The 24,829-nt window shown below is 39.6% G+C and overlaps 1 protein-coding gene across 5 annotated transcripts; it reads right to left on the reverse strand.

Moving 5' to 3' along the window:
* Nucleotides 1-4,594: 4,594 nt before the first annotated feature.
* ACTBL2 (actin beta like 2) lies at nucleotides 4,595-24,829 on the reverse strand. Of its 5 annotated transcripts, none has more exons than XR_002522558.2 (4): nucleotides 22,362-24,829; nucleotides 13,345-13,587; nucleotides 9,236-9,315; nucleotides 4,595-4,872 (listed from the first exon to the last, which is right to left on the reverse strand). XR_002522558.2 is itself a non-coding variant. In XM_021939377.2 (1 exon), the coding sequence occupies exon 1, from the start codon at nucleotides 23,673-23,675 to the stop codon at nucleotides 22,545-22,547; it is 1,131 nt and encodes a 376-aa protein (XP_021795069.2). In that variant the 5' UTR covers nucleotides 23,676-24,829; the 3' UTR covers nucleotides 20,996-22,544. The 5 variants fall into 5 exon arrangements, 1 of the variants encoding a protein (XP_021795069.2); XR_002522556.2 differs by lacking the exon at nucleotides 4,595-4,872 and adding an exon at nucleotides 6,268-6,736; XR_002522557.2 differs by lacking the exons at nucleotides 4,595-4,872; nucleotides 13,345-13,587 and adding an exon at nucleotides 6,268-6,736.

A 24,829-nucleotide genomic window follows, 5' to 3' on the forward strand; every position in this document is an offset into this window, starting at 1 on the left:
AGGCCTTGCCCAGACCCTGGTTGACAGAGAGTGTGGCGGTGGTTGCTGTGAGGGTGGGTGGTAAAATCACATCACGATGTGTGGGAGTGTCCTCTCTACTCCCAAATCTACATATCACAGTTGCACCCAGCCTCAATGACCATCTTGAATGCTACCTCTTCTACAGAGTCCTTCTAGATTCCACCAAATTGGTGCCTTGTGTACTTTCTCTGAATATCTGTTGCTCCTTTGCATTTTCTTCAGGGACTTAGCACATTCAGTTGACTTCTCTGCTATTTTATTTGTTTGTTTATTTATATATTTATTCTTGAGATGGAGTCTTGCTCTGTCACCCAGGCTGCAGTGCAGTGGCACAGTCTCAGCTCACTGCAACCTCTGCCTCCCAGGTTCAAGCGATTCTCCTGCCTCAGCCTCCTGACTACCTAGGACTACAGGCATGTGCCACCACGCCCGGCTGATTTTATGTATTTTTAGTAGAGACGGGGTTTCACCATATTGGCCAGGCTGTTATCGAACTCCTGACCTCAAGCAATCCACGTGCCTCAGCCTCCCAAAGTGCTGGGATTACAGGCGTGAGCCACCGTGCCTGGCCCCCTGTTATTTTTGTACCTGCCACGTCCCTCTGACTAGTGACCTTTAGGGCAAGGAAACGTTTTCTTCATTTTGGGGGTCCCTATGGCACCTAGGTTAGAAGAGGTACTAAACAATGTTTGTGGAATGGAATGGAAGGAACAGTGGCCGAATAAGAGGAACGTGGTGTTGCAGCTAACAGCAGTGATTGAATTAATAGTTATTGCCTGGGAAGGGGCATATTTTAGTGCTAGTCATGACTTCAAAAATTTGAGGCTATTTTTGGCTCCAAATCTTCCTTTCCTTTTGCAACTCCTCTATGCCTAGGAGGTTAATATTGTTCATTCTCCTCCTATGCCTACAGGAGAAACAGAAGAGAAGGAAAGAAAAAAGTCACTTACTAAGAACCTACTCTGAATCACAAAGTGTTTAGTTATTGGCTACTCTTAGTTATGAGATGACATTCATTTGGAACAATATTTTTGGGAAAAATATTACAAAATGACTTGCTATATGTTACATAAACATGTCAACTGTAAGTTTAATTTTCCTGAAGAAATTCTGGGATGTAATGTGAAGCTCAGTTGCTCTGTTCAACTTTGTCTTGGTGCTACTCCAAAGCTGTGTAACCTAAACCTCTTCCTCCTCCTTCTGCTCCAAAATAAATAAATAAATAAAAAGCCTCTGTTTATCAGATTTCAAACCTTCACTCTCCATTGAAGCCTATATACCAAATACTTTTTATGGCTTGAGAATGCTTTTTGAGTTCTCACTCCAACTCCTGATTTTCTTAATATATTATTCCTTTAAAAATACTAAAATCTCTCCAGGAGGGCACTGGTGAATTTTTTTTTCTGCCATCCAATTATTTTGCCAATAAATATATTATCTACTGTACTCCTCATGTATCTAGGCTGGGAGGTTGGTGTTATTTTCCTACTTTCTAGACAGAGAAGCAAGTAAAGAAAGGTAAAGTAACTTCCTAAGTTACAAGGAGTGGCAGTTAGGATTCAGATTCCGGTTGGTCGTTCTCTGAAGTCTGTGCTTTTTCAGTACACGGGGCTGCTTCATAGCAGTCGCCTCTACTCATACCAGTCTCCGTACATGAAAATCCATCATTTCCCAGCAGGGAGCAAGCTCTCAGCACCGCATCAGGCGGCAAACATCAGCTCAGAAGGTGCTGGGTCAGGAACCAGCTCTGCACTAGGGGATCTATGGGAGTGGGGATGTGGTGAGACTGACATGAAATGTAAATTCTGAACAAGCTTTCAGTGTAGCCAGGGAAATGGAAACTGTTCTGAGAAAACGGAAACTTTGAAATTACAATCCAGGACAGTAGATGTAGGAGTTTGAGGGGGAGAGGAAGGCCCTGTAACTGAGGGAGGTCTCAGAGGAGAAAGACAAGACACTGGTGAAGGCCAGTGGTTGGCAGCAAATGACCTCCCACCTCCCTCCCCTCTGTGGCCCCATTTATGTCCTGTTGAAGAAGACCTGGGTGATGGATGAGCCCGTCTCTTTCATTCTAAACACGTGCCCGTGGGTGAAACAAAGCAAGTCTGCACACGGGAGCTTAATTGCACTCTTCGAAATTGAGAGCTGGGAGACACAGGGTTTTACAGGGCATTTCAGAAAACCTAACATTAAGTTTACAAAGATTACATTGTTTAGGAAAGAAAAGGACTTTATACTACTCCATCCGTTTTCTCCCTGACCTTTCAGATGAGCCCGGGGGCTTTGAGGGAAAAGCGTGGAATGTTGCGCATTGCTTGCTCTAAAACCGGTTCCTGTGTGCACAGATAGATTTTTTGTTGTTGTTGTTAAAGCTTTGGACTTTGGCTTTCTTTTTATTTCCTTGTTGCTGTAATATATTCCTTTTCTGTGATATGCCGTGTGCATCATTAGACATTTGGCAATAGCAGAGATGTCAGAACGTTTGCTTAGCAAGTTTGGGAATAAAGGTGGGGATGGAGAAAGGGGGAGATGAAGTTGAGCTTTAGGAGAAAGGAGAGGAAGAGAAAGGGAAGGAGAGAGAGGTGTGTCCCTGGGCCCTCAGCATGGTTGAGGAGGGGTGTTCAGATCCTGTACTGTTCCCTTGCTTGCAGCTGCCAGGCAGATGGCTATAATCTGAACACTGACCTACTTAGGGTATTCTCTGCATTGGCTTCCCTCCCAACCTCTTCTATCACACGTGTTCATTTTCCTGGCTGAGCATTTGGGATTTTCCTATTGACATGGTTCTTTCAGCTCAGCTTTGATTCCCTCGGTTGTTTTCACTTCTAAGGGCATTTCCTTAGAGAGACATTTTATTGTACCAGTGCAGCAGCCTTTCTTACATGGAACTCTTACACTAGAAATGTTGGAGATGATTGTTCGGGACAATGTACCGTGGGTGGTCAGCCTCCCTGCGGAAGGTTGGATCTCAAGGCACAGGAATTGGCAGGGATTCGAGAGAGCAGCAGACGAGAATTCCCAAGGAAGTCTGGCTGCTGGGTGTCCCAGGGCTTTATCAGACATGCTTGCCCTGAAATACTTTCTGAAATGACCTGGACCCCTCCATCCTTTTTCTGATAAAGACTATGTGACATAAAAGAGGACTTGATTTGAAGAGTTTTTTATGGACGGTCTCTCTGTTAATGTAATTCCAATTTCCTTTACCATAGGGGATGTGGTTTCAACTCTGAATCTGTCTTTGTTTACCTTCAGATAGAATTCATGGAATTGATTTGCAGAGAAACTACATTTTATGTTTCTAGGCCTGAAGACACCTTAATTTACTTGGAAGGTGTTTCCTCTCCAGCAGGGTTCTCTCTGTCCACTTCTCCTGTTCTTTAAATTTCTGTGGTTGGGTCTATGTCTCTGTGAGCTTGGAGGAAGACTAATATATTCCACCTGTCTGGTTCACGAACATCCCTTTAATGATGGCAGGAGGAAATACTGCTTATGGACCTGCCCCTAACAATTACAGCTCCCAAGGCAAGAGTACAACTGGAGATGCACATACTATATGTCTAAATATTTAAAACTATCAACCAAACTGCGTCCAAAGCCTGGCCAGCTTCTTGCTAAAGATTCCTATAGTCTATTTCCCAGGTCCAGCTGCTGGTGCTCTAGAAGCTGAAGCAGAGTGTTTCACTGGGGACCAGGCTGCTCACATGAGTTGAGCAGTAGTCCGGCTCTACTGGGGTAGGGGGAGACAATCAGTGCCCAGAACTCCTGGTTGGCCTCTGGAGCTGTACAAACTCATAAAGGGAACCACAGACCAAGTCAAGTGCCCTGAGAGCTGGGAAGGGTGCATTTCCTTCCAAAATACCTCATTAAAAAAATAATAATCTGGGATTTCACGTAATTCTAAGCACCTCTCAAGATGATACCACTGGAGCAGAAGATAAAACAGAGAAAGGGTATGCAGGTATTTGGCGATATAATTCTGTCCAGACACATATGCTACATGATTTTTTTTTTCAACGTTAGGCAAATGCAAGGGCAGAGGCCATGGTTCTCAGTCCTCCTTTCCTTCGATCCAGCACTGTCATGCCACAGAGCTCACAGTCCCTAGCTTCATCTGGCCTGAGGGCGCTCATTGGCCCATTCTTCTTTAATTTTCATTCACTCAATCAATGATCACACTTTCAAAAAACTTTCTTATGAGACTAAACAAAAAGAAACAAAATCTTTTTATTATTATTATTATTATTATACTTTAAGTTCTAGGGTACATGTGCATAACGTGCAGGTTTGTTACATATGTATACTTGTGCCATGTTGGTGTGCTGCACCCATCAACTCGTCAGCACCCATCAACTCATCATTTACATCAGGTATAACTCCCAATGCAATCCCTCCCCCCTCCCCCCTCCCCCCTCCCCATGATAGGCTCTGGTGTGTGATGTGGATTAAGAAAATGTGGCACATATACACCATGGAATACTATGCAGCCATAAAAAAGGATGAGTTTGTGTCCTTTGTAGGGACATGGATGCAGCTGGAAACCATCATTCTTAGCAAACTATCACAAGAACAGAAAACCAAACACCGCATGTTCTCACTCATAGGTGGGAACTGAACAATGAGATCACTCGGACTCAGGAAGGGGAACAAGAAACAAAATCTTTGTGCTTTGGTGTTTGTAGTTGGGTGTTCTTTTAAAGCACAAGGCCCTGCCCAGAGGCTCTTTGACATGGTTGTGAGAGGGGTATTGGCTACTTCAGATGTGATCCTTCATGGAGATCAGTGACCTCAAGCCAGCCTCTGAGCCAACACACTTCTCTTCTCTCTCCATCTCCTCCCAATCATCTGTGGCAGCTGCAGAAAGACATTAGGGATGTATATTTTATTTTTTCTCTCTGGTTTCTAGTTTCTGTTTACTCGGGGCATATTTATGACTATCTTTAATAAATGATACACATTTATTTATATGAATCACATGTATTTATTTATATGTATACATATATACATATTATTTATTATATTATTATTTATTTAATACTTACTATGACCATCATTAATAAATAATATATAATGATCGTATTCTATTATAAATAATATTTAATGCTTACCATGCATAGTACCACATACACACTATTTCATTGAATCAGCCCAGCAATCCTATAAAATAGGTTCTGTTTTTAGATTTAATTTGCAAATAAGAAAAATGAGTTCCGAGGAGGCAAATTTACATGGTCAAAATCACACAGTGAATAGGAGCTGGGGTGGGGAATTAAATCTAGGCCATATGAGCCAAGAGTCCACCACGTCTCACCCAGGTGTGACCAATACTGTGTCCTACTATTCAGTCTTGTGTTTCTGTCTGTATGTGGTTCTCACAGTATCTGAGGCTTATCCATAAGATTCCAAATGAAATAAGCAACACCCCCATGGAAGGCAGAATAATGCTACTCCCCCAGAAAAGATGTCCAAATTTCCATAGTCCTAACCTGTGAATATGTTACCTTACATGGCACAATGGATTTTTCAGGTGTGATTAAGTTAAGGGTGTTGATATGGGATTATTCAGGTGCGTTCAATGTAATCACAAGTTTCTTACAAGTGAAAGAGGAAGTGGGAGAGTCAGAGGAGGAGAGGAGATGTGAGGGCTGAAGCAAAGGTTGGAGTGATGTAACTGCTGGCTTTGAAGGGAGGAGAGAGTCACGAATCCAGGGATGCAGGTGGCCTCTAGAAGGCAGAAAAGGCAGGGAAACAGATGCATCTAGAGCCTCCTGAAGAAACAGCCTTGTTGACACCTTGATTTTTGGCTCAGTAGAACCCTTTTCAGATTCCTGACCTCCAGAAGCTAATATACCTGTGTTGCTTTAAGTCACTAAATTGTGGTAATTATTTGCAAGAGCCATAGGAAACTCATGGGGTCTCCTTGCCATACATCTTAATTACCTGTTGCCTACTTGGCAAACTAATGCAGGAACAGAAAACCAAATACCCATGTTCTCACTTATAAGTGAGAGCTAAATGATGAGAACCAATGGGCACAAAGAGGGGAACAACAGATGCTGGGGCCTCCTTGAAGGAGGATAGTAGGAGGAGGGAGAGCATCAGGAAAAGTAACTATCATTTACTATGCTATGCTTAGTACCTGGGTGCAAAATAATCTGTACACCAAATGCCCATGACATGAGTTTACCTATATAACAAACCTGCACATGTAACTCTGAGTCCAAAACGAAAGTTAAAAAAATACCATCTTAGTGTAAAGATAAAATGTATTTCAGAAATTATTAATTCATAGAAAAAAGAAATCATAGCCTCAATTCCACTGCTCTTGGGATGCTTTTTAAATTTTTTCTGATGAGCTCAAATCATTTCCCAATTCCCAGTAACACACATTGTAGCCTCAGTTTTTGGACTTAGATTTTGAGAAGTCCCAATATGCTCTCCAATATTTTAGTGGAGAAGAGAGCCTCTGTCCTGTGGACGTGCCAGTAAGCCAGGCAGACAGGCATCTGTGTAAGAGGCCCAGGTGACAGGCCAGGCTGGTGGCTTCTGAGGGACTTGCCTTAACTGGGAAAACTGATTAGTTGACTGCACACAACTCTCTGTCTTGAATCGCTTCATGCCATGCTTAGCCTTGAGTCAAGTCTCCATAAAGCATTTCATGTGTGTTGCAGCTGTGCTACAGGCTTTCTTATTATTAACTTTCCTCTGGGACGCTCACCTGCGGAGAGAATCCAAGATACTTTTACTGCAAGAAGCAAGGCTTGGCCATAAGGATTTCAAAATGAAATTCCTTTATGATATGAATACATCTCACTGTGCGAATTAACCCTAAGATTTGGGGATTTGCAATAAAAGAATTAAGGAACTCAGGAGCTTGATGAAACTGAGGACTGTTAACCCCAGAAACACACAGGGGCAGCCTCTGTGCAGTCAGCTAACAAGTGGGTCATTGCTCCCACTTTACCCTGACGAGGACCCAGTTACCTCTTCCATAAGGTACTGACTGCAACAGTTGAATTGCGCGTACATTGTTGGCTATGTCTTTCTGTTATCATTAGGTGTTCAATAGCTGCTAAATATCTGTATGCGTAAGAATATGCATAACCCGTTTGATTGCTATAAAAAAGAAGCAATTTTACAAGCTGCATTTCTTATAATGAGCTTACACTTCTTTTGAAATACCATGACCTTCTCCATAATGTGACAACTGGCCTCTTTTAAGATAAAAAGAATTGGTAATGACTAGTGAGAGTAGACCAGATCTGGAGAGTACACGCTACACACTCAAGTCTCAGCAGCTCCATCTATAAACACAAAGCAGGACCAGTTTTTCAAAGCAATCACAAAGATGGCTTAAGCCTGGGAAACATTTTGGTTATTTGAGTAATATTTTGAAATTCTAACTTTTAAGCTGAAACCAAACAGGTTTTCGTGGGTTGCCTAGTAGTCAGGACTCTGTAATAAACCAATTGTCTACTGCTTCGACTTCAAATGGAGGTATATCAAATCATCATGTTGTACACATTGAATATATACAATCTTTGTCAGTTAGATATTTTAACAAAAAAGCTGGAATTTTTAGCAGCTCCAAAATATTTTCTTTTTAAAGAGGAGGAATTGGAAAAGATAGTAAATGAGGGTTGAGTTGATGGGAGTGGACAATTGCTTTGGAACTGGTGGTGATTGTGGAAAATGCACTGACCGACTGAAGGTGATATCTGAGGTGGGAAAGGGTGTCCAACAAGAGGGAACAGAGATGTGGAAGGAGGTCAGAAAGTGACAAGTCCACTAGTGGACAATGCTGTCCCTGGGACCCAGGTTGTGGAAGTATTGATATCCTGGGAACCGTTTAGAAGAAAGAAGCAATAGCTCTGTTCATTTTAAAAAAATTTCCTCTCCTATAAATACTTACTACATTAGCTGGTTGGAAAATGCAAGGTGATTCAAAAGAGAATTGAAAAAATAAAAGAAAATTTTACTCAGGGAGTCGCTTTTATATAAATAAGTAATAAAATCTAATTTGTGAAGAAACAGTTAAGTCTATAACCTCACAGATGCTCAAGACGCGTTCCTCATGTCACAGCACCCATCAGTCCTGTGGTCTAATTCGTTCTGGACTCTGTGCAGGGCATCATATTTGTGTGCACACCCCATATGGGGGATTAGAGAAACCACCAGAAGTTAATTTCATTATTCTCTTGTCTAGTTGTCGTTTTATTATTCCAGCCAAGGACATGGAATGTCTTGGTAGATTGGACAGATGTATATATGGACTCATATATATTGACTGAGAGACACAATGTGTCCCTGTCTGTAATTTCCAAGAAAGTATTGTGATGAGATTATTCAAATCATTTGGCAAATATCAGAAGTGGAAGTTCCATCATAAATCCAGGAGCAAAGACTAGATCATTTTTTCCTGGAACTGTCTGTACTTGAAGAATTAAAAAAGATAATGTTGACCTGACTTGAGCACTTTTATCTAAAACTCAAAAGTTTTATGTAGTGTCAACCTACTTTATGTAATTTCCACGGAATTAGTTTTTCTTCTCAATTTAAAGTGCTCAGTCTCTTTTGTCTTTAAATTGAAGCCTAGCAACGAAGAGTTCATTATTAGTTTTATTAGATTTGGATTTTTAAATAGGTAGTCCTGTTAGTCTTTCTAGAAATACTGTACAGCGTGTTTCTTTATACCATTCTTCTTTATTTCCTGGAATAAATCAAATATAGCTACATATGTTATATTTTATTATACTATTTATGGCAATGTGTAATGGGTTAATATTAAAAGAATTGGTGGAAATGCTGCAGATTTTCCTTTGGAAGAGGATGACTTCTCCAAGTTATCTATACTCTTAAGTCTTGTTGGATTCATATAAGGTTACTTAAGCATATTCCCTGGAATGGCTTGATATTTCATCACATTTTAAAGCATGTGTTTCTTTTCTAAAGCTGTAAACCTTAATATTTCTGGGTCTGGAAATAAAAATTTCAAATGGCAAACATTTCTCACATTTTCAAAGAGAACAGATTCCACCAATGTGAGTGGTTGAAACTTTAAAAGTTCCAAGCAAATGTTCACTTTCAACTGAAATTCTATTCCACATGCCTAAGGAAATCCACGTGAAGCATATTACTCTCAGGCCACAGTCATTCTTCTCCGGGTACAGGTCCTCAAACTAAAAGCCTGGGAAATGTGCCGCATTGAACAACTTACCTATATGAATCGTTGGATGATGCTGTAGGTTCTTACTGCAGTGAGCAAGACCTCCTGCCACTCCTTAACACTCAAGTTACCTGAAAGATAATATACAGTTGACTCCCTGCTACCCACACATAGCTTGATCTCTCTCTTGAGTGTGCCACTAAGTACAAGGCTACCCTGCTGTGGATCACGTTAATTCTTGGGCTTCTGCTTTCTCTTTCTTTTTGCTGGTGACAATTTTTCTCTTAGCCTAGTATTACCTGCTCCCCTCAGACATTTAGGGTCTGAAAAGAAAGGATCCTGAATTTCAGTTTTGATTTTCCCTGATCCAGCTTCATCAGCAATCCATATTCTTTATGCTTTGCTGCCCTACTGATTCTAAACTACATCTGGTTCTCATCTGGATAGTGCCTTGTTTTTACCACTTTTAAAAAAAAGTAGCTGCTAAACACAGAATGAAGAGGACTGCAACATTCCCTTCAAAGTGTAACTCACCTCTGTCTAGAAGACTTCTGTGATACTCCCAGTCCAGAAGTCATAACACTGGCTCTCTCTTGGGTCCATTACAATTTATCACAGCCCTAAACGCCCCCCCCCCCCCCGCAAAATTGTTTCGAATAGGCTTCTCAGTCCTCTAAAAATAACCACACATTAGTGTTCCAGGAGCTGTTAGAACCACCTTAATTAGGCCGGGTGCAGTGGCTCATGCCTGTATTCTCAGCGCTTTGGGAGGCTGAAACAGATCACTTGAGGCCAAGAGTTGGAGACCAGCCTGGTCAACATAATCCATCTCTAAAAAAAAAAAGAACCACCTTGATTAGATCACCTTCATGAGACCCTAAATGACTTTATGAAAATAAAGCATGTGTACACAAGAGCACCAGCTCCTGCTCCAATGAGCACCAGCTCCTGCTCCAACAGTCACCACAAAGCTGGTTGTTCTTTTGTAGAGGTCATTGCATCGTGGAATTTATCACTAGAAATTTTATGTACTTCCTAATATCACTTGTACAGTTGTCTTCATTTTAATTAATTTATTTTTTTAACATCCTTATGTCTTGTATTTTCATCCAGAGCAATCTGATGAGAACAAACACATTGCTTACTGTTCTTTAGTATTCTTAATCTTCTTAGCATAGAGCATATTAATCACAATTAACGAAACAATGGTCATGAAGGTAAACATACTGCCTCCCTCTCCACCTCAGCACCTTCATGCTGTGATTTTGAATGTGTTGATTTACTCCATCACGTAAGCGCTGTGTTTGCTTTCTGGTTGACTTGGGGTGTCTTCTTCTCTGCCTCTCGTCTGCCAGTCCCAGTTGTTTTACATTAGCAGACAATTCTGTCTAGATGTCTTTTTTGAGTTGCAGGAAAGAGGACTATAGCCTCTATCTCTACCTTCTTGCTGTACCAGGTATATACCAACCAATATCTTTCTGGACCCTGAAACAACATTTTGAATCTGGAACTCATTACTTTTTCTTCCCAAAGGAAACCTTTGAGGGGCAACTCAGCTGTTGGTCTTACTTTACCTGGTGGGATGATCCTTCACCACCAAAGAACTTGAGCCTTCATGCTCTGTCTATATGAAATTATAGTTTCTTTGGTTAATTTTATCTCTGAACATAGTTATGTAAGTGGTACTCCAGGAGATTTTCTAGACCTTATCCATATTCATTCTTGTCTCCATAATGAAGCAGCAAGCTTCTTTATTGTCAGGATCAGTTATTTATGCCAATAGTAATTTCCTTTTATGCCAGTTTGTCCACTGGTAGGGGAGCTAAAAATGGCCAGGGGATGGTTTTAGTTTTCAATGAAATGAAATAATCTTTATGTTCACTTGTAGAAGTATTCCTCCTCTGACCAAGATTTAGGAAACGATGGCCCATAGGCCTGTCACCTGTTTTTGTAAATAAATGTTTTATTGGAACATAGTCACATTTATTTATTTACATATTGCCTATGGCCATTTCCAAGCTATAGTGGCAGAGTGATTGTGACAGAGACTGCATGCCCTGCAGTGCCTAAAATAGTTACTATCCAACCCTTTGCAGAAAAATGTTGCCAACTTCTGCTTTAAACGATCAGAGTGCAGAGCTATGAGGATGATAAATACAATTGCAAGGGAGTCATTAGCTGTAATAATGAGGGGTATTTCCCCAACTTTTATTTTTCCATTGCAAGGTCCATGTATTCCAGTCATGGGAAAACACCATTTCTTGCTCACTGGATCAGTGTATGTACTGCATCCCGGGGGACAGCACCCCAGCCTTTCAAGAGTTGTTTCCTAAGTGGCATTGTGGCTGACTCTTCAGTTCAACATTCCATTCTTCTTTAAGGCCAGTTACTTCAGGGTGATATGGTACCTGACTAGACACTGAAGCTCTTTAATGTCCAACCCTCTGACCTGCATTTTTTACTATAATGTGAGTTCTTGCTAGGCAGCAATAGTAGCAAGCAAGATTGGCGGAGAAGGCAAATTCAAATCCACTTTTTATTCCAGTGTTTCATCCACAATGGAAAAGGTGCAATGTAATCAACATGCCATCAGGCCTCTGGCTGGCTCCTCTGGGGTGTGTCACTTTTCAGGGCTTAGGGCTGGTTGCTTATGTTAGCAAAGCGGACACTCAGCCATGGAAGCAGCCAGAGTAGCCTTGGGCAGTGTGAGCCTGTGGTGTAGGTCCTCTGCATATTCTGCCCTCTTCTGTGGAGGCTTCTTTATTTATGAACTCACTGCTCAGGCCCTTGAACACCTGGGAAAGAAGACTGACAATCCTGCAGTAGGTCGATGTGATTATTTAGTCTCCTCTACAGTAAGGGCTGTTGAGAATGCATTCACATTAGATATGAATACTCCTTCCTTTTCTGAGTTCTCCTTCATGTCTCCCCCTGAAGTTTCTTTGTCAATCATCCTCAATTTTATTGCTTTTATTTGTTAGCCACTGCCCTGAAATGAATGTAAATTCTTACCTGAAAGTTAAAGTGGTAATACAACCTGCTCTGATTGCAGATCTGCCTGCTAGGATGACCCCCTTCTGTACTCTCCTGGCCTATTCCTGTGGCCGGGTTTGAACACTGCAGAGCCCGTTTCTGGTTGCTGGCAGCTCTCTGTAAGTCTAGCTCGCTTTTTTTTTTTTTTTTTTTTTTAACTCCTTAGACAACTGATTATAGGCAACTCCTCATGAAGATGCATACGTGAATTTAAATATGAATACCCTGCACCATTTACAAGGGTAACTGTATACTATAGGCATATGTTTCAGAGATTGATGGATACTGGTTCTAAGTTAACATTAATTCCCGGAAACATACACTACCCCTGTGACCTACCAGTAAAAAATGGGGACTTACGTGGGTTAGGTGTGAGCAATCTGTCTGTGCAACTTATTTATACCTTCAGAATTGAGTCAGTCTCAACCTGAATATAGTACTACCTGATTATGGAGTGCTGCTGGCATGGTAGTTTTTATGACTGGTGAACCAGTTTTTAATAAGTAGCTCAGGTTGCAAGTTACACGTTAAGATGACATATTCTGTCTCTACCCATACGCAATAGCAATTCAAGAACTTGTTTTGTTTGTTCGTTTTCTTTTGTTTTTGGGACAGAGTCTTGCTCTGTTGCCCAGGCTGGAGTGCAGTGGCACAATCTTCGCTCACTGCAACCTCTGCCTCCTGGGTTCAAGCGATTCTCCTGCCTCAGCCTTCTGAGTAGCTGAGATTACAGGTGCGTGCCACCACGCCCGACTAATTTTTGTATTTTTAGTAGAGACGGGGTTTCACCATTTTGGTCAGGCTGGTCTCGAACTCCTGACCTTGTGATCCACCCACCTCCACCTCCCAAAGTGCTGGGATTACAGGCGTGAGACACCACACCCGGCCCAAGAACTCGTTCTTAAGAGAAGTAGAGTTGTTTGTTGAAACAGGCAATGTGTTGCTTTAAAGCCGTAGGGCAGTACTCCCCAAACTTTTTGGCACCACGATTTTGTGGAAGACAATTTTTCCATGGATTGGGAGGTGGGCGGTGGTTTCGGGATGACCCAATCACTTTACATTTATTGTGCACTTTATTTCTATTATTATGACATTGTAATGTATAATGAAATGATTATACAACTTACCATAATGTAGAGTCAGTGGGAGTTCTGAGCTCATTTTTCTGCAACTAGATGGTCCCATCTGGGGGTGATGGGAATCACTGAAAAATCATCAGGAACTAGATTCTCATAAGGAGCTAAGGAGCATGCAACGTAGATCCCTTACAGGCGCAGTTCACAACAGGGTTCACCCTCCTATGAATCGAATGCCGCCGCTGATCTGACAGGAGGTGGAGCTCAGGTGAAAATATGAGCGATGGGGAGCAGCTGTAAATACAGATGAAGCTTCACTAGCCCACCGCTCACCTCCTGCAGTGCAGCCGGGTTCCTAACAGGCCACAGAGTAGTACTGTGGCCCATGGTTTGGGGACCCCTGCCCTAAGGGATGCTGCTGAACTCCTGCCCTAGGGGATGCTTCCCAACTCTATTGAGTAACTCCACCTACCACAGAATTGTCAAGAAATTTTGTATTTACTGGGTTGTAAGGGTCAAGTCGCAGAATGGCTTTCAAGGTAGCCTAAATCCATTGGAGAAATTATCACTCAAAGGTGATAGCATCTTCTTATTTGGAGCATATAGTCTAAAAATATATCCTAATCTCTATCCTCCTCCCTCAAAAAAATAGTTTCCTGAAGTAAAACCCTTGTTTTGTATTTTTGTGAGATTTATCCCTTGCACTCTTAGTAAGATTTGCTGAGGTTACATAATGCATTCTGCTCTATAGATTCCAAAATATTGATGTAAACCACTGTGATGTCCTCTGGCATTATGAGACAGTCACTGAACACTGAATTGTACTACAGAATTGGGCAGTTGTCTTAAAACTGCAGCAAGATGGTAAAGTTATCTATGTCCATACAGGGTAAAAGCTAATTACTAAAAAATTATTTTTTTATCTCAGAGAAAAACTATTAACCATGTTAATAGTTACAGGGAATTTACTTATTTGCTTCCATAAGTAGCAAATAAAATCTATGTATAGAATAATAGCCACATTTTGAATTACCACCAGATTTAGCTTACAAGATACCTCTTATATTTTTCCAGACCTATCCATTGTTTGCATGACTGCAAATAAAGACCCTGCTTTGCTCTGTCCTTTTGTGTGCTGACCTCTAAGAACTATATCACCTGGCTTCCCTTGATCTCTGGCTTCTTACTGGTTTAGACCAATGGGAGACCCCAGTGAAGTTGTTGGGGAGTGAAGGAGGGGAGAGGTCAGGGTTTTTATTTTCTCTTCTTTGTTTTTCTTTTGCCAGGGTCCTGGCTGGGACTGTATTCCTTTATGGCCATAGCTCCTCTTCCTTGACATTCTTGCTGGGCTATGATCATACCTCTTCTTTTTCTTAATCCTTCAAGCTTAGTGATAATAATGGATTCTTGCTATTGTTAGCCCTGGATGTCTCATCATACCTTATTGATTCCTTAATCCTGTCTAGACCTCTGTAAACAGTCTTTAATTAAATTTTCTTCAGTTAAAACCCTCTGAGTATTCTCTATTTTACATACAAGGATCCTAACTGTTAAAATTAGCTTTTTGTTTTCAGGACCTTCCATTAGGTAAGGCTGTTTTAGGTGCACAACCAAATGATAAAGCTTTCATCATACAAGGAAAAAGAGGCTGCTTTGGCTTCAAAGGGGCAGGGCTGGATGTTTGGGATCTCCAGGTTCTCAGTTTCTCCTAAATAGCCACTCTGGTTCTTGGGGTCTCAATCTTTTCCATCTTTGCCCTACATTTAAAATGAAAGTCCTAGTGAATCTGTGAATTCAATCAATGAAATTTGTTTTTTAGGTACTCAATCCTATGTCTCTAAGAGATAAAAGATTCTTTTAGCTCAGTGTATGCTTTGAGATATGTGTAGGAATTTAACTTTGTTATACTCTCTTTTAAGCTGGCTGGAGTCAGTGAAGGCAGCCATCCGTCCTTCAACATGAAATTACTCATATCCTTTATACTGTTCAATGACAGTGAAAGCTTCTTTCCCCACAGACTTGCCCCCTAAAAATGTTTTATTTTAAGTGATCCCAGGAGATATTTTAATGAGCAATTTCTCTCCTGTTTGCCATGAGCTATAAGATTCCCCTTACTGAATGCTAGTAGGTTTTTTTTTTTAAACTGCGTTAACCTGAATTGAGCCAGATGACCAAACATAGAATTGCCCAATTCTTTAAGGGTCTGTTATCTACAATTCCATTCCCTGGTACCAAAATATGTTTAGTCAACATACTTAATTGCATGCAGCAGAAATTGCCTTTAGATAGCTTAAACAGGAAAAAATAGTTTTGAAAGAATAGTGAATAGCTCCCAGATTCCATTCTTGGGAAATGGACAGAAACCGAAAAGAAAATTAGCTTAAGTTGTGCCAAGGCAATAGTCTGTTTAGGACTCTACTACGGGACCACGCCATTGTCACTGATGAGTTCCTGTGTCACAAAATGCATGAGTAATTTCTCAACAGTTCTTGCAAATTTGCATCACTTTTTCAGATTCTAAGTATTGAAAATCTCAGAATAGAGTATCTGACAGGCTGAGCCTAAGTTCTAGCTGATCAAGGTTCACATGAAAGGGAATTAAAGGAAATTCTTGTTCAATAAAAAGAGCATTAAATTGCTGGTTAGCTAAAAATCAAGACAAAAACAAAAATGAATCATTCAGTATCTACTATATTCATCCTACATACTTGACCCTATGAATGGAAATAATTCCTTTGTGGGGGCAATATTTGAGGAGCAGTCAAGCAGACTGGCTACAGATTTTGGCTACAGTGACTCAAATATGAAAGTAATGAGTAAGTGTTACTGAGATCAGGTAAAAATAAAGACTTAAGAAAGCATTTTTAATTATCAGGGATACATAATAGTAATACATTTTTATGGGGTACATGTAATATTTTGATACAAGCATTTAATGTATAACGATCAAATCAGAGTAATTGAGGTATCTATCACCTCAAGCAGTTATCATTTCTTTGTGTCAGGAACATTCCAATTCCACTCTTTTAGTTATTTTGAGATATACAATAAATTACCCTTAACTATATTGCATGTTCTCACTCATGTGTGGAAGCTAGAACTCATGAGATAGTAGAATGATGGTTACCAGTGGCTGGGAAGGGTGGAAGGAAGGAGTGCAGATAAAGAGGGGATGGTTAGTGAGTACAAAGATACAGTTAGATAGAAGGAATAAGATCTGGAGTTTGGTAGCACAAGAATTTTCTTTTTAATTGGTATTTTACCATCTTTTTCATTGATGAAATTTCCTTTCTCTACACCAACTTTTGTTTCTCTGAGTCCATCAAAATTTTAAAATTGTACATTGTCTTTATTTTACTGCTTATAATTTCTTCTATTTTGATAAAATTGACTAATTTAGCCAAAGATATAATGTTTTGATTCTCATCATTGAATAAATGCCATTTTTATAAAAAATAAGGATGTGTTCTACATTTCTTCTGACATTTTACCAACTCATTATCTAGAAATCATAGATTTCACATGTAATGAGCTCTTAAATTACCAGAGTAATTCAAGATTTATAAAAAAACTTTATATTTCTGTGGAAAACTTCCATTATGAATACGCTGTGCTGCCTTAGAAGATCCCAGCATTTCCACCAAAGAACATGACTTTGTCTTTACTGGTGAGGCCAGCTTTTCCTTTGACAGCTAACTATGGAAAAAAAAAAAAAAAACAATGTCGAGTAACTACATTATTTTTCATGGCAAAAATCACAATTATTTTTGCACCAACCTAGTATTTCTCTGCTACAAGAAAGGCTGACATTTAGGGACATTTGAGTGGGTCACAGAGATTATGCGGTGTGAGAAGGAGTCATGTTAAAATATCATATTGGTGTCTGGCTTTGCCTGTTCCCTCTCGACTTATAAAATGGCTAAGAAAAGTTTTCTTAACTGGAATACACCCACAAAGGGGACATGAGTAGAAGCTTTCATCCTTCTTGCTGGGTCGGCTCTGTTTCTGCTCCTTTTGAACCAGACAGTGTCATTTAGTATACACGTGATTATGAATGTCTCATTCCCAATTCCTGAGAGAATAACTTGCCTTTTAACATATATTGTCAAATAGCCAACTAAATAAGATTTTTCCATTTTTAAAGCAGCGTTATGGTGTTGTCTAGATAAAATTTCTGTCATCATATCATACTGGAACATCTGTTGAAGAGATATAACTGAACTTAAAATTATAAGGTGATTAGGACATCAGAAGAATAGGATGAAAAACGAAGCAGGAAAACTTGAGGAGGCTCTAGAGTCTTCATTACTTATGGGATTAGTTTTTTTTTTTTTTAATGACAGTTATAACTCAAACAGTTCCTTTTACATTTAAAAAGGAAGTCTTAAAGTATAAATTAGTTTTAATGAGAAGTCTGTCTACTGATATATACATATATATCTTTAAAGACATTCCAACTGTACTTATCAACATCTGGAAGCAGTATTGGGCAAACCACATGCTTAGTTCCTAACTTCAAACATTTTTTGAAAGGAATCTTTTGTAAACTCTGGAAGGAGGCTAAGAATAGTTACCAGAAAGGCACACTTTTCAATGTATTATAATGTCTGAATTGTTAGGGTCACATATCTGAAACTGTCAACTCTGTGAGTAATTGAGCTAGTAAAGAGGAAAACACTAGCAAGAATGCCTATAGATTTAAAGAGGTTTAAAGAGTTTATACCGTACTCCAGGAGCTTCCTTTCTTTGTTCCCCTTTTTCTTATTTCCTCCCTCTCTCTTAACCTTTCTTTCTTTTCTTCTTTCTTTCTTCTTTCTTTCTTTCTTCTTCTTTCTTCTTCTTTCTTTCTTCTTTTCTTTTCTTTCTTTTTCTTCCTCTTCCTTCCACTTCAGCAGCCACAGATGGCAATATTATTTAAACCCGTGCCATTTAGTTGGTGATACTTTGACCATTCAGAATAATAGCAAACTTTAATGGACAAGTAAAAGACTATTAAAACCCAGCTCTGCTGGAGGCCATTATCCTAAGCAAATTAATGTAGAAACAGAAAACTGGATACTTCATGTTCTCACTTATAAGTGGAAGCTAACCATTGGGTACTCATGGACATAAAGGTGGCAACAATAGAAACTGGGGTCTACTGGAGCGGGGAAGGGATACAAAGGTTGAAAAACTATTGGGTGCTATGCTCAGTACGTGGGTGATGGGCTAATTTGTACCCCAAATCTCAGCATCATGCAACATATCCAGGGAACAAACCTGTGTCAGAGGCATGTACCCTCTGACTCTAAAATAAAAGTTAAAATAAAGAAACTACATGAGATGATCAGGGTTAATCAAGATAAATGAGTGGTATTAAAATGATGTTAGTCTGGGCTGTGTGGTTATGTTGTCCAGTCCGCCACCACTAGACCATATGGAAGGTGGGTATCTTCTCCAGCCTGCCACCACTGGACCACCTCTGTATGTAAGGCAGTTCTCCTGTCTGGCCCACTGCTGCTGGACTCTCTTTCCTGTATGGAAGCCCTTAATAAAACCCCATGTCTTGTTAAAAAATGATGTTAGTGATAATTTTGACTATGGAATAAATAACATTATGATGGGGAAAAAATAAAATCTAGCTCTACATGTTGAGAAACATGGGAGAAGTGGATGGAAAAGGAAAGAAAAGAGAGGAAGAAATAAAAAAGAGAAAATAGGCTTCAGGGGAAATATACTACCAACAAAACAGATGCTAACAGACTAGGAACAGATGCTAACAGACCAGGAGCTGAGAATAGATGGGTAAAAAATAGGCAGTGCAGAACTGGGTTCACAAGGTACATCAGAATCCATGAACTCACTAACTTGTTAATTCAAACCATGTTTATCAATATGATGTGCCTGGCACTAGGAAAAGCCTGGAGGATTCAAAGAGGGAATAAATACTGTCCCCATTTCTGTCCCTCAGGTGCATATTGATGATGTTGGGGGTGGGAATGGAGGACACATATTTGCAATGTGTTTATGAGGCTGTATGCATGTAAACAATACAGTAGGGATTCAAGGGAGGAGTTGTCATTTTTTTTTGGAAGAGGGGATCTTTCTCTAGACTTTGAAGGATCCTTTTGAAATGAGCCTTTAAAATTGTGAACATTTTTGTTTTACATTTTAAAAATGAGTTTCTGGTACAGTCCAATAGAAGTATTCAAAATAAGAATTGATCACCATACCAACCCCAATAATTAGTGATCATAATGCTGCCAGAGACACCTAAGAAAAGTTTTTGTGTTTAGTACAACTTGTTCTTTAAGCACATTCTGGCATAAGACATTGAATTAATAATTGTGTAATGAGTGAATAAATGTGGCAACGTCCTTGTCATCCAAAGGATTATCCTTTGATTGCCTGGATAATGTAATACTCATATTTAGGGCCTCTGTATTACAGAATTGTGAACTGCATATCTAGATAGGATATAGTTCAACCTGTATCCTAGGATTACTGTAGCTCACTATTGAAAATTAAGCACATTTATATGTTAGAAAAGAAGAGTAGAACTGGCTTTGGATCAGTCATGCTTTCAGAAAAATATTACCTGTGATTGGGAAATAACAACAGTGTGCAGGGGATTGTGATACAGCCCCGGCTTTATATTGCTACTCAGGAGGCATCACAGAGGGAGAATGAAAATCATTTACAAAGGTATGAAATTCATCTGAGAAGTCTGCTTCAGTGCTGTCTCATCCTCGGAGGAAGATGGATGAAGCGAATGTCTGGAGTGCTTTCCAGTCCATGGAGCCTGTAATGTGCTGGGATTTTGAATTCCGTGGAGCTGTGATTCCTCTAGTTGGCTGTGCATTTGGATTTTTAGTGCTCATTCTAGACCAACTGAACCAGACCTTCTGAGCCCAGGGCCAGGGACCCTATATTTATATAAAGTTCTCTAAATAACTTGGTTGATGAGCCAGGCTAGTGATACATGAATAGCATGTTAATTGCATTACCTATGTAGATGGTATTCTTTGATTCTAAAACGTAGCATTGTGAAATGGGCTGTTTCTTCATTAAACTCATCCATAAGTCAGTCAATGTTGATAAAGAGGAGAATATCCCAAAACTCTAGGTTTAAGTGTCTGGCATTTTACCAACTTGTTATCTAGAAATTGTGGATTTTATTTATAATAAACTCTTAAATTACCACAGTAATTTAAGATTTATAATGCATAGTTTGCATTATGGGGCTCATATTTTCACCTAATGTTGTGGGGCTCTATAGCTCACTCTCTTGTATGTTCACATTACCTGCCCCATATATATTCTGTGGGTGGGAAGTCGTATTTTTTTTTTTTTTTTGTATTTCAGAATGCAGGTCAGAATGTTTGTGAGAACTACTCACTCTGCAAATGGAATGCATTGTAGCATATAAATCCAAAATATTATGATTATTATTGTTGACATTGTCTCTGCCTATTAATTACCTGAAGATCCGTTTGTCCACTGAGTCCCAGCTTTAAAATTTAGATTATGAGAAATCTATATAATATTAAATGGCTAGCTATCCTTTTTTAAAAATTTGTCTTTTAATGTTTACATAATTAAATGTATGAGGTACAAAATTGTAACATACAGATGAATAGGTCACACATATAAAAAGAGATGCTATCTGGATCATTCTCTAATTCTAAGGGAATGGTTGAGGAGAAATAACAGGAAATCCAAGTATACAAGTATGAAGCAATTTTAATGTACTGAAAGCAAGTTATATAAAATAAAGTATTTTTGGAGATTAATTTTGCTTACATGCATTTTAAAAATTACGTTGTCAGATAAAGGCAATAAGGAATAATCAAATTATTTGAAAAGCATTATCTTAAACAAAAAATTCTTACTGATTCCATTTTAAAGATTTATAACGTAAGTACAAGTTTCCCAACTAAGAAGAAAAGAGAAGCGATTCCTCCCTCCAGAGTACCTGATAATGCCTGAATAAGCAATCCAAATAAATATTTTAAATTTTCAGAAATTACCCTGAAAAATACAAATAATGCTGATATCCAAATATTCAGAAATCAAAGCACAGATTGGAATAAATATACTGGTACTTAAAATTGGTTGATAAATCACCACTGGAGTAACTAAAATATTTTAGACATTATAGGAAGATACATTGATATTTTCAAAGATGTTAGTATCTCAGAGACAGTTTGCATAAATAAGTATTGCTAGTTATTGGACATAATAAAGTAGAATTATTCTAAAAGCTTTCCAAGAATAAAATTGTGTCGCTATACTGGTAGTAAAATTTATAATTAATAAAGATGCTGCAGCTCTATTTTCCCACAGTGAAATCCTTGCATAAGAGAAATATCTATAATCGTGGTCTACAGAAATTGTTCAAGATGTGCTATTATGCTAAGAAATAGAAATAATATTACCTCTGTCAAATTGTAACATAATGACATTAATTTGATATTATCATATCTATCTCTTTTAATAATTAGATGTTGTCTGTAGTTTTGTTATGAGGAGGTTCAATAAGAAAGATATTAAAATATGATTTGAGCAGCAGAACTCCACTATGAGCTGAACATTTAGATGATTTATAAACATTAATGGAATGATGGCTGTCTCATTATGCTTGTTTAGCAAGGGAAACAATTAAAATATGTACCTATTAAAATGATGACTTTTGGGAGTAAAGAAATTCACATTAGCTGTTCAGATAGCTAGATGCATCAGAATATTTCACAATATATTTTATTTTTCTGGTGCTTATGTATATTGGATATTGTTGAACTTTATAATTCATTATCTCCATACAAAGAAGTAAACAAAACAAAGATACTTAACTCGTAAGACATGGTTGCTAAATGCGTACACACCTTTTTTTTAAAACAAGTTTATATAGCCTGTTCTTGTTAAATATTTTAGCGAGAACTAGGTTTTAAAGCTTGATAATTATAGTTATGCATTCTGAAATGACATTTCTCATGATTTTACTCCTTGTCACTTATATGTATTTAAGCTGGCCTACATATCTTTGAACAGTATAGACAAAGAAAATAGAATATGGTATTAGAATTCACCTGTACTTGCCAGAGATCCAGATGTGGTTATCTGGGTAAAAGCCCAGGATACTTGGATGGAGAGATAGGTTTGCTGGTTTACGCTAGGAAGAGTGATGTATTCTACTGAAAGTGGATAAAAGCAGTACCATCACTGTGACCTTGGAAAAGGGAAAATGTAAGCCCACGGATATAGAAGCCCATTCAGAAACATTTTCTGTGAACGATAGGAGGACCAGCCTCATCATATTCCTGCTTACTGATCCACATCTGCTGGAAAGTGGACAGACTGGCCAGGATGGAGCCCCCAATCCAAACAGAATACTTCCTCTCTGGGGGAGCTATGATCTTGATTTTCATGGTGCTGGGTGCCAGGGTTATGATTTCCTTCTGCATCCGGTCAGCAATGCCCGGGTACATGGTGCTGCCTCCAGATAACACGGTGTTGGCATAGAGATCCTTGCGAATATCCACATCGCACTTCATGATAGAGTTGAAGGTTGTCTCATGGATCCCACTGGACTCAATGCCCAGGAAGGAAGGCTGGAAAATGGCTTCAGGGCATCGGAAGCGTTCATTCCCAATGGTGATCACCTGCCCATCAGGAAGTTCATAGCTCCGTTCCAGTGAGGAGGATGCGGCTGCCCTGACCATCTCCTGCTCAAAGTCCAGGGCTACGTAGCACAGCTTCTCTTTGACATCTCGCACAATCTCCCGCTCAGCGGTGGTGGTAAAGTTATAGCCTCGCTCTGTCAGGATCTTTATGAGGTAATCAGTCAGGTCTCTGCCTGCCAGATCCAGGCGGAGAATGGCATGAGGCAGGGCATAACCTTCATAGATGGGCACGGTGTGAGTGACCCCATCCCCAGAATCCATCACGATGCCTGTAGTCCGTCCTGAGGCATAGAGGGACAGCACAGCCTGGATGGCCACATACATCGCTGGTGTGTTGAAAGCCTCGAACATGATCTGAGTCATCTTTTCCCGGTTAATCTTGGGGTTCAGGGGTGCCTCGGTGAGGAGGATGGGATGCTCATCTGGTGCCACACGGAGCTCATTGTAGAATGTGTGGTACCAGATCTTTTCCATATCGTCCCAGTTGGTGACCACGCCGTGCTCGATAGGATACTTCAGGGTCAGGACGCCCCTCTTGCTCTGAGCCTCATCTCCCACATAGCAGTCCTTCTGGCCCATGCCTACCATAACGCCCTGGTGTCGAGGACGCCCTATCATGGAGGGGAACACAGCCCGGGGGGCATCGTCACCACCAAAGCCTGCCTTGCACATCCCTGACCCATTATCCACTACCAAGGCAGACAGTTCGTCATCAGTCATGGTGCTGGCTGGGATCTTCCAAACGAATGAACAGAAGTCAAACACAGTAAGAGAAAGTGAACAGGCCGAAAACACTCCAGAAATGCCTTCAGACAGGGGAGCCTGCACTGGGAACACAGAAATTTAAAGGAACACACTGGCCCCACCCCTGTCCTACTCCACCAGTTCCCAGCATTTCTGGGTGAGGTCACCTTTGAGGTATTAATGATGATGATTATTATATAAATCATCAGATCTTTCTACATAAAGAGAAAATTGGCTACCGAGTGGTCAAATCTCAGGTTCCTGTAATTAGGCAACCCACACATGACCGTCAGCCTGCCTGGTGAGGTCTCTAGATACCTATGATGATGCAGTGGGGGATATAAAAGCAAGATGAAAGAAAGCTGGTGCTAGGTATGGCAACTCTGCTGGGAGGAAGTCTCCCTCCTTCGCATCCCTGAGGCTTCACTTTACCTACACCAGCTTTACCTTTTCATTCTTAAGATATTGTTCTGATGAGGGGTCTTACCCTGCAAACTTCACTTTTTCAAGATTTTTGTTTCCATTAGATTCCTAATCTCACAGGATGTCATCATCATAGAGACTGTTTTAGTAAATGAAAATAATAAATGGCTAATGATGGCCTGATGGCTGTAATTACAATGCACTTGTGTCAAGCAAAATGTAGAGATATTTAATAGACTTCTAATCCATCAGAGATCAAGAGAAAGTAATAGAATGATCACTAAATTTAACCCCTACAGATATTTTTTTCTTATATAAATTTCTAGTAACCAAATTTCATTAAACATTTACTGTGTCTTGACATTGTTCATAGAACCAGATTCCTTGGGTTCATGTTAATTGTATAATGACTGAAAGTCAACTATTTTGCATAATTTATTAAGATGAAGGTTATAAAAATTTATTTGTTTGCAACAACTCTTAAGTTCTACAACAATGAACAAAATGAAATGATAAGACAAATTTGAAAAATTATATATTTAATCCTTAAAACATTTTGGGCTTCAAAATGCATATACTATATTATAACATTAAACCTCTATGTGGTTATTAAAATATATACAACTAGAATTATATCAGCTTTCCTTCCATTTCAAGATATATTACACCCTGATCACTTCATAGCAACAATTTGTTTGGATTCCATG

Source organism: Papio anubis, chromosome 5 (genome assembly GCF_008728515.1).
Source record: "Papio anubis isolate 15944 chromosome 5, Panubis1.0, whole genome shotgun sequence".
NCBI classification, from domain to species: Eukaryota; Metazoa; Chordata; class Mammalia; order Primates; family Cercopithecidae; genus Papio; species Papio anubis.